At 33.7% G+C, this 10495-nt stretch overlaps 1 protein-coding gene across 1 annotated transcript in view; it reads right to left on the bottom strand.

Moving 5' to 3' along the window:
• Positions 1–10495, bottom strand: part of LOC141823944 (protein ENHANCED DISEASE RESISTANCE 2-like) — a 51196-nt gene continuing 40701 nt past the window's right edge. The window contains exons 19-22 of the mRNA XM_074711154.1: positions 2387–2527; positions 1858–1953; positions 1652–1753; positions 1–398 (exon numbers count right to left, since the gene is read on the bottom strand). Coding sequence (XP_074567255.1) covers positions 276–398; positions 1652–1753; positions 1858–1953; positions 2387–2527 — 462 coding nt within the window. The 3' untranslated portion in view covers positions 1–275. The remainder of the gene's footprint in view (positions 399–1651; positions 1754–1857; positions 1954–2386; positions 2528–10495) is intronic.

The raw sequence follows: 10495 nt of genomic DNA, 5'->3' as shown, positions 1-10495 counted from the left end.
TTGAAACATGTAAAATGTGACAACTGTAAGAACTCAAGACCCAAAAAAAAAAAAAGAAACTCATGCTAAGGAATTTTATACAGGATACAAATGCGCTTCATTAATGAACATGTAATGAATACACAAAAAAAAAAAAAGGCTCATCTATCATCAGCGATAACACATGCACAAGAAGTTGCACTATGGAGATCTGATGCAACACCACAATGGTTAAACTTGCATAGAATTGGTATCTTCACTAAAGGAGTGACAAAATGCCACCAAATTCAAGTTTTTTACAAAGCAACACTTTGTCCCTCTGCAGTTTCAAATACTGGTGCAATAGCAGATGACAGCTCCACATGAGACACACGAACAGCACCAATAAGGCGTTCCGGTAACTCATCGTAAGTATTTGCCTGTAAGCAGAATATCACCAATGAAAATGACGGGTGAAAAATATTAACCAAATTTCCAAGAGCAATTTACTTGTAGATAATCTCATGACAATCAAACATGTGCTCAGCAATTTCCAACCAGTCGATCAGTAATCAGTGGTTGAAATCTCTGGTAAAATACAAGCCAACAGCAAGGGGGTACATCTTATACAAGGTCCACATAGATACCGGGTAGAAGCCACGAGGCAGAAGGAAAAGGAAAGGAGCTGCAGCACTGAAACAAAGGAAGATTAAGGTATTGTTGCTGATTGGTGGAAATGGAGGAGGCGATTATGGGGCTGACGGGAGACAAAGTTAGGAGGAAAAAGGAGAGAGAAGAAAAATAATTAAAAATAGTATGATAAAATAAAATGAGAAGGAATAGAGCAAAAGAAAGATGGGAATTTAATAGCTTTAGAATGCAACTAAAGTCAGGTAACTATACCTGTGAAGCCCATTTTATGATTTAATTAAAAAACTAAAGGGTGGTTTTGGATTCGGATGAATGGAAAATAAAAAAAAGCTTCTTGGGAATCTGAAATTTCCGTATTTGATTTGAAAAGATTCTGTGCCATCTAGAATTACCAGACCTACATGCACAGTTAAGAGAACAATACTGGATGTACTAAAGTTAAAAGAGACTCTTCTTATTCCCTCTCTCAGATGCTGTAAATGATTTTCTTGTCTGACATGCAACATGTAGAAATGTAAATCTATCTGGTAGCCAATCCATTAATAGGAAATCACTGATGATTAAACAAGACAACAACCAAGTGACTAAATTCCTAATGCTCATGTGCAGGAGAGTTGGTCAGTCCGGGAAACAAAAGGAGCACCCGCTGTGCCGCAACCTAGGCATAACCTATGTATTTAAAAAAAACACACATGGATGGCAGTTAGACAAAAAGATGATTTGCAATCACAGTGGAAGAAAAAATTTTAAATGTGTAATCATTCCATAATAAAACTATCACATGGATGACGTGCTGCAAATGCATGAAAAACTACGTTTTATGAGAACAAAAACTCCTATAGGAGGACGAAGAAAATAATGCCAAATTTTTATTATTTACATTCTGAACAACTTTGATTTGTAGTCATTCATATAATTGCAGGGGGATGTTGCATGAAAGCAATACAACAGGAAACTGTAAGTTTACCTTTTCCTTTAAAATTGACAAAAATAGAAGTCTGAATGACAAGAAATGAGAAGATAGTTAAAGAAGTCTAAGCACCTGTACAAGGAAGGCCATATCGACCACTAATGATGTGATAACACCAAAAACAAGCCCCAAAACTCCATTAGCCACAGTAGACGAACCAATATCAACATCAATCTGCATAAGGTTAATTAGCCTTAGACATCATTTATACGTAGTTAATAATTTGATTTCTTTTACACCGATATGCCAATCGACATTGAACAACATCTGCAACTTACTTCGAGATAATTTGATCCACGAATGTAGGTACAGTCAACTGCTTTGCCTAATAAACAGGGAGTACTTCCAACACTCTGGCGGACAATCCAGGAGCCCTGCAAGAAAATGTGTTAGTTATGTTAGTTATTATGCAAGCAACCATAGCTTGTAATTAACCCTCTCAGGCATCATGCCGCTTAATCCAAGCTCAATGCAGGATCAGAAGCAAGATGTTTTGAAAGCCAAAAACTCAGAATGGGTACAATGTGATTTCAATTTTACATTGTGCCATCAAAAAACAGATTTAAGATGGAAAACCTTAGGGACAGGTGGAATAAGCTTGAATCTACTATTCCTGAACTCATCATCACCATCTCAATTTTATATGCATCGTACCATAAAAAAAAAGGAGATTTAAGATGAAGTTCAAACACTTTAGACACTGCTGGGATAAGCTTGAATATACACTGTTCCTGACCTCATCATCAGCATCTCAATTTTATATGCATTGTACCATAAAAATAAACAGATTTAAGACAGTTCAAAAACCTTAGGCACTGCTGGAATAAGCTTGAATCTACTATTCCTGAACTCATCATCACCATCAACAAAAAGCTGGAGTAATGATCCAGTAACCGGTGGTTTTGACACAAAGTAGAAGATCATACTGTAATGAGTTGAAGCTGGAACCTGCAATAACATTAAATTTATTAGAAAACCAAGAAAGGGAACATTTATTAACAGAAAACAAATTCCCACGAGCTGGAGAGATTCTTGGAGTTGCTACATTTTTCTTCAGGCAACAACCAAGGCATGTATCCTTCTGAATGAATCAAGAATAAATCATAGTCTGACAAGACAAGTATAGTATTGGTACAATCATGTTCCAGCTTGATCTTGTTAGACCAAGCTGTTTTGATGTCATGCTTGGGTAGTGTAGTTGGTAGAGTTTAAGTTGAGTTGATAAGTAAAGTAGGCCAAGGGTGATTGGATACATGAATTAGATGAAGTTCAAGTGGGTAAATGTTGACTAGACACTTAAAAATAATAAAAGTTCAATAGGTGTTGACAAATGAAAAACTCAACAAGTGTTGGCAAGTGAAAAGTTGAACATGAGTTGACATGGTGAAAGTCCAATAGGGACTAACAAGTGATTAAAATCCAAGTAGATCAAGGTAAACAGGATGTTTGATAAGTGATGAACTCCAAGCAGGTGAGGTTGGCTGAATGCTTGAAAAGTATGTCTAGATGGTAGCAAGTTGAAATCCTAGAGGCTAGGCCTCTAGGCAAGTGAAAGTCTTGAGTGTTAAGATGCATCCAAGGCAGTCCCAATGGGTTAAGGTAGACCTAAGACTGAACAAGTGAACAAGTGAAGGGTGATTGACACTAGTCAAATGGTGAAATCCTAGAGGTTAGGTATCTAGCCCGTCTAAGTCCTAGTAGGTCAAGATTGACCGGTACAAAGCAGACAAGGTCTCTTAACACAGGAATCCCATAGACGAGGCGGCCATTGAGTTGGTCAAAGTCCATGATTAAGTCCATTGATGGTTGTGTTGACCTAGAAGTCGACTCAAGCTAGATTACCAACGAATAGAATGTTTTTCTTCATGGGTCAATCGATGACTAATAAGTAGGATTAGCAGATTGTTGGAACACCAATATTCCAAAAAGAGAATCGTTGATTAGCTACAACTGTCAATGACTTAGACGCTACAACAAATTAGTCGACTAAAATAGATGTTAGGAGTCAAGTAGTTGACCAGATGCCAGTTCAATCGGCTCACTTGATGCAATCCGTAGATTGAGGTAAGTTAGCAATCAACTAACTACTAGGTGAATATAGTAGCTACTTGCTGAAAACAAGAAGCCCATAAGAAGCAGTTTAAGGTGAGAATTTGATAGAAAATACAATCGTTCAAATGAGATAAAAAGCAAGTAAGAACAAGTGAAAGCAAGACAAAGAAGAGTTCCATCTTGTAAGTGTTTTTAATGTTGTAAATATTGTTTTACTTATATCTTCTTGTTTATTGTAAGCTTATATTGTAAGAGGCTTCTTCAGCTTTGGAAGGTATCCAAGAAAGAAAAAGTATAGAGAGATTCTAGAAGTGACACGCTAGTAAGTTATAGGTCATGGAGTAGGAACTCGGGTTCTGAACCATATAAACAATAAGCTTTTGCATTGTGTTTGTGTTTATATTTTGAAATTCCACCACGTACTAATACAATTGTAGACATCAGCAAGCAAATGAGCAATTAACTATTCAATGCTCAACAAGTTATGGAGCGCCATCACCACCCCACAACACTGCCACCATTACTAACATAAGTCATCTTTGTTTTGATTATTTAGGCCAACTAGCAGTTCACCCATCTATCTCACTGCTCAACAAAGTCATTGGTGCACCACAACCACCACCATTACTAACACAAGTCAAGTCATGTTTGTCCCAATTTTTTAAGTCAGTTTGAAATATTACATTTAAGTCAACCATTACATTTAAGTCAAATGTAAAAATGACACCTTTGAAATATTATCAAATTATTGTAAAAGGGTAAAATATGAAAAGAAATTCAAAATCAATTGGATTCAAAGTGATTACAGTGGAAAATTTGAGAACACCACAACAAATGGTATTACAAAAAGAAGGAACAGACCTTTACAACAAGTTGCATGAACCATGCTTAACAAATACTCATTACCCACTAATTTTTGGGCACAAATAATTAATACGTTGCATCCAAAATAGAACATATTTACACAAAATATTAAATAAAACTCCCTATGAACTAAACTTTGGTAGACCACCAAATGTTAAATATTTTATAGTATTTGGGTGTAAAGTTTACATTTTAAATACAAAATACTATTAAGGAAAATTCTCATCTAAAGTCAACAAGGGAATTCGGATACTCGTCATCTAGTAGTTCTTATAGAATGTATAATAAAAGAACACTAAGAATAATAGAAACACTAATGTTTATTAGTATTTGACACAAATAATGAAGAAATAAAAGAATATAATTAAGATATAAAAGCATTTAATGACCAAATAGAATATAATTAAGAAGCACCTAATATAACAAACATTTAGGGTGTAGTATTTGATAACCCCCTACCTAAAAGAAACATCTAGGGTGTAGTATTTGATGACCCCTAACTATAAATGAAGATATAAAAGAAAAAACAATTGAAAAAATATATAATTAAAGATGAAGAGTCTAGAAAATAAGCTTCATTGAAGTGATTATAGAAGATACATAAGAACAACTTTTAAAACTCAAAACAAATATCAATAACCCTATAGAACAAGTTGTGTGATGAGATATTACTTGTGGGGTAAAAACAAGGTCCTACTTTAAAAACATAGCTAACAATTTTGCATTTATCTCACAAATAGAACTAACAAATACAAATGAAGCATTACTAGATCCGGATTGGATCATAGCAAAGCAATAGGATAAGCCTAATTCAAAAGGAATCAAGTATGGGAGTTAGTCTCTAAACATCAAACATTTCAATAATCAGCATTAAGTGGATATTTAAAAACAAAGTAAATGATGAAGGGATAATAATAAGGAATGCAACAAGATAAGAAGCTGGAGGTCTTTGCCAAGTAGAAGAATTAAATTACAATGACACATGCACTGGTAGCTCGTTTAGAGTTGATACATACGCTCTTACCATTTGTTGCGTATAAAAGCTTTGAACTCTACTAAATGAATGTAAAATCTGCATTTTAAATGATTCCATCAAAGAGAAAGTATATGTTGACTAAGTCCCAGGATTTGAACATATAGAGTACCAAATTATGTATATAATGTTATAAAGGCCTTATATGGTTTAAATGAGGCACCTCGTGTTTGGTTTAAAAGACTATCAAATTACTTAGATATAATATCTAAGAAATTTAAAAGAAGCCAAGTAGGTCCAAATTTATTCACAAAGTATTTAGAAAAAGATATATTTATAGCCTAAAGATTAAAGACAGTATTATATTTGGATCAACAAATGATGAACTATTAAATGAATTTATAATAATAATGAAAAAAATTTGAAATGAGTTTGATAGGAAAATTAAATTTTTTCTTAGAACTACAAAAAAAAACTGTAAAATAATATGAAATTTTGTTTTATTACAAGAGATAAGTCTCTATTTATACACGAATATAGGGACATATTCTAAGAGAATTATTCTATAAAAAAAGAAAAATAGAATATTTATCCCTAACAGAATATTTATTCCTAAATATTCTAACAAAAACAAACTAAGAAAGGTATACATATTTATAGACTAAATATACTAAGGAACAAATTAGTAGATTTGGAATGAAAAATGCAAAAGTAATATCAACCCTATACCTAACCACTAAGACCTAATATACTATTTACAGTTGGTTTACGCGCTAAATTTCAATCATGCCCTATTTATACACGAATATAGGGACCTATTCTAGGAGAATTATTTTATAAAAAAAGAAAGACAGAATATTTATCCCTAACAGAATATTTATCCCTAAATATTCTAACAAAAACAAACTAAGAAAGGTATACATATTTATAGACTAAATATACTAAGGAACAAATTAGTAGATTTGGAATGAAAAATGCAAAAGTAATATCAACCCTATACCTAACCACTAAGACCTAATATATTATTTACAGTTGGTTTACGTGCTAAATTTCAATCATGCCCTAAATAATCCCACCTTAACCATAGAAAGAATACTTCAGTACCTCAAAGGAATAGGCTTATCGTACCCAAAATGTGAGATCTAAAATTAATAGTTATTCAGACTCAAATTATGTGGAAAGTTCACTCAATAGAAAGATCATAAATGGAAAGTGTCAATTCCTTGCACCCTCACTCATTAGTTGGAATAGCAAAAAACAACATTGCTTACATTCTCATCTACAAAATCCGAATATGTAGTCTTATGTGGATGTGTAGCCCAAATTCTTTGAATGATATATAACTTTAAGGATTATGGCTGACATAATACAAATTATAAATCTATGTTATAATATGGGTGCAGCCAAACTAACTAAAAATCTTACAAACCATTCTAGAATTAAACATATTAAAGTTAGATACCATTTTATAAGAGATGATGTGGGAAAAGGTGATGTGGAACTCACATATGTTGAGTCAAAATCAAATTTTGTTAATATGTTTAGAAAACCACTATCCAAAACCAAATTTTCTTCACTAAGGAGAGAACTCGATATGCATACTGTTAATTAGATATTTAGATACATATAGGAAGCATTATAACCAAGATATATCTCACAAAAAATCCTTAAGTAACTATGAACATATTTTGAATAACTTAAATACAAAAATATTTGAAATAAGGAATAAAATATATACAATGCATTACATAAGACAGAACACATGTAAATCATAAACTTGATACATTACATTTCACTAAAAATTTTGGCCTATTTGAAATTTTATACCGAAATACATAAAAATTAAAAATAAATACAAAAACCTATTTTTCTTAGATACATAATGCTAAAATATATATGTATATGAAATTTCACAAATTTGTAAACTTTTCTAGAATTTTTTGAAAATCAACTGAAAAAGCTATATCAATAAGCTGTATTAAAAACCAATCTACTGTATGCAACAATTGGAAATGGATAATAAATTGACTATTGTTGAGAAACATCAAATATAAACTTAAGCACCATACACATCCCGAATTAGGGGGAGAATAGTTAACTAGGAAGAATGAATTTAGGGGGAGAATAGTTAAGAATGTGCACATATTAAGGGGGAGATCGAATACCACAAATTAAAAGGGAGTGATATTGCATTGCCAATCATATTCATTATTCCCTATCATATTCATTATTCCCTATCATATTCATTACTATCTATCATGTTCATATTCATCATCCCACTATTATTTAATTCGTAAGATATTTTCTCTATCTTTTTTTTTTCTATTCTCATGATCTAATTTAATTTGGTTGCTAAACATTAAAAAGGGAGAGATTATCCACACAAAAAAGTTACGATGTTAGGCAAAGGGTAGAACATGTATTTGATAAGCTTATGACAAATATATGCAGTAAGTCATACGGCAAGAGGAAGTCCAAATAGATCAAGGGTGATTGAATGTCTTGGCAAGAAAAAGTCTCAACAGATCAAGGCGATTGGATGCGCAACAAGAAGAGGAAGTCATGGCAAAACAAATCTAGATGTTAGAATAGAGAAGAGGGTAAAAGGGGTGAAATACCCTATCAAACTTTGTATAAAACAAAAGGGGCATCGAACAACAATTATATGAAACAAGATGAGCAATTGAAGCACTAAGAAATTAAATAATTATAAAAGAAAACAGTTTGAAAGTTTTGAGCACTTAGGGAAGGAAGGATTCAACAGTAAGCCTTTTCCACATGCTTGCCCAAGTTGTCTTGATTCCCTTTTTATAGCCAAACTCGTAATTTTCTTCCTTTCCACGAATTCTTCCAGGTGAGCGGTCAATTGGTCAAGCATCATCAATCAATTGATATCAATTAGCGTATTGCTTTTTCAACATCAACAACGGTAAAGTAGATTGTTACAGTTGGGCTCCATTAGTCGACTGTCGAAGGCACTCTAGTTGATTAATGTGCAACAATTGATTGCTATTCAACTATGTCTCCAATCGATTGACACTTCCAATCAATCGATCTTTCCGGTGCATTTCATCTTGGGTTTAGGTTTGTCTTCATTCCCCAAGGCGCTAGCACTCCCTTTCTGGATTGACCTTGGTGCCAAGAGGTTTTCCATACCTCCATACTTCCTCCTTGCTAATAAGCTCCTCCCTTTTGGGACTTCCTCCTCGTGTGTAACGTCCGATCCTCGTCAACCTGCTCGCACTTGATGTATCTGCCTAGCATCCACTCTTTGTGACCTACAAGATTTCTCATAGTTGCCTAGCGTCAAATCCTTGTGACCCACTAGCGTCAAATCCTTAAACATTGCTCAAACATCAAAACCACATACACATGCAAATTGCACCAACAATCTTTCCATTTTTATATTTTACAATTGGTTTAAGTCAAGTCTTTATAATTAAATCCAGTCTTCAAGTGTATGCATCATCCACGACAATTGTGTCGCACATCCTCCTATAGCTATATACTCGACCTCCATGGTGGATATAATACAACATAATGTTGTTTCTGACAACAACTATACTATCCACTACTAGTATTATTTCTATCTAATTTGCAACCTGCAAAATTAAAATATAAGTAACTTACCAATTTAAATACATCACTACTTTGATACCAAAGACCTACATTAAAAGTTCCCTTAAGATACGATCTTCTTAACAATTAAATATATTATTTGATACCAAAGACCTACATTAAAAGTTCCCGTGGCAACCTATCACACATGTCAACCACAAATAAAATATTTGATTTATTAGCAATAAGTAGAGCTGTTATACGGGCCAACCGCCTAAAAACTCACCATCTGATGAGACTGGGCGGGCCGGCCAGCCATTCTGACAGGTTAAAAAATCTCCAACTCACCCAACCCAAGGTGGGTTACGAGTTAGGTGGGCCAACCCACTAAAAAATTAAAAAAATATTAAAAATCCCTACAATTCATTGAATTTGATTATTTCATAAATAAACATTTCTAGCAAAATCCCCAATAAAATTCTTAATTCTTGATTTCACACTTATACATATTAGCCAAAGCAATTAGCATAAACAATTCACAACTTTCACTATAAAAATACATGTCACCATAAATCCATAATCCAATTTTAGAATTTTTTTTACCTTCTCAACCAGTGGGCCAACTCAACCCCTCACGAGTTAGCCCGCCTGAACTCGCAACCCGCATGAGTTGGCCCGTTTAGACCACTTTTAAATGAATTGATAAAATTTTAACCCAACCCGCTTAAATTGTTTGGCGGGGTGGGCCAATCCGACGGGCAACCCAAATTGACGGCTCTAGCAATAAGGAATAACAAACTACCTATGACACTCCTATAATAGTTAGGATCCACTAGTCATAACCCAACTTAACACTAGTGGTCATTGGAGTAGATAACTTCTTGGCACCTTCCATGTCAAACTTCTAAATAAGTTTTTTAGCACATTTCGTTTGATAAACATGGTGTCCCTCCTTAATTTGTTTGGTTTAAAGTCCTAGAAAGAAATTCAACTCTCCTATTAGAGACATTTCAAACTCCACTCTCCATATGAGTAATAAAATTCATTTAGCAAATCCTTATTAGTTACTAGAAATAATATCATCTACATAAACATGGGCAATAGACAAATTGTTTCAATGTGAATTAATGAACAAGGTGGGATCTACTTGTCCTCTCCTAAAGTCCTTAGAAATGAGAGTCTCTTATACGAAACTCGAGGTGCTTATCTTAGCTCATACAAGGCCTTCTCAAGCTTGCATACATGATTTGGAAATTTCAAGCTTTTAAATGTGGGTGATTACTCCACATAAACTTTACATCCATTTAAAAATGCCGACTTTACATCCATTTTATAAGAGGCAAATGCTAAAAGTATCAAAATGGATTCAAGACGAGCTCTAGGGGCACATGTCTCATCATAATCCGATCCTTCTATGAGGTTAAACTCGCGAGCAATTGATGAGTGCAAGAGATGTGTTGCAGGTCTCA

The sequence above is a fragment of the Curcuma longa genome, chromosome 3 (genome assembly GCF_044706935.1).
Source record: "Curcuma longa cultivar G26 ecotype Majalengka, Jawa Barat chromosome 3, ITB_CL_G26_1.1, whole genome shotgun sequence".
NCBI lineage: Eukaryota > Viridiplantae > Streptophyta > Magnoliopsida > Zingiberales > Zingiberaceae > Curcuma > Curcuma longa.
Note: the sequence above shows the minus strand (reverse complement) of the source record. Positions and strands in the feature narration are given on the sequence as shown.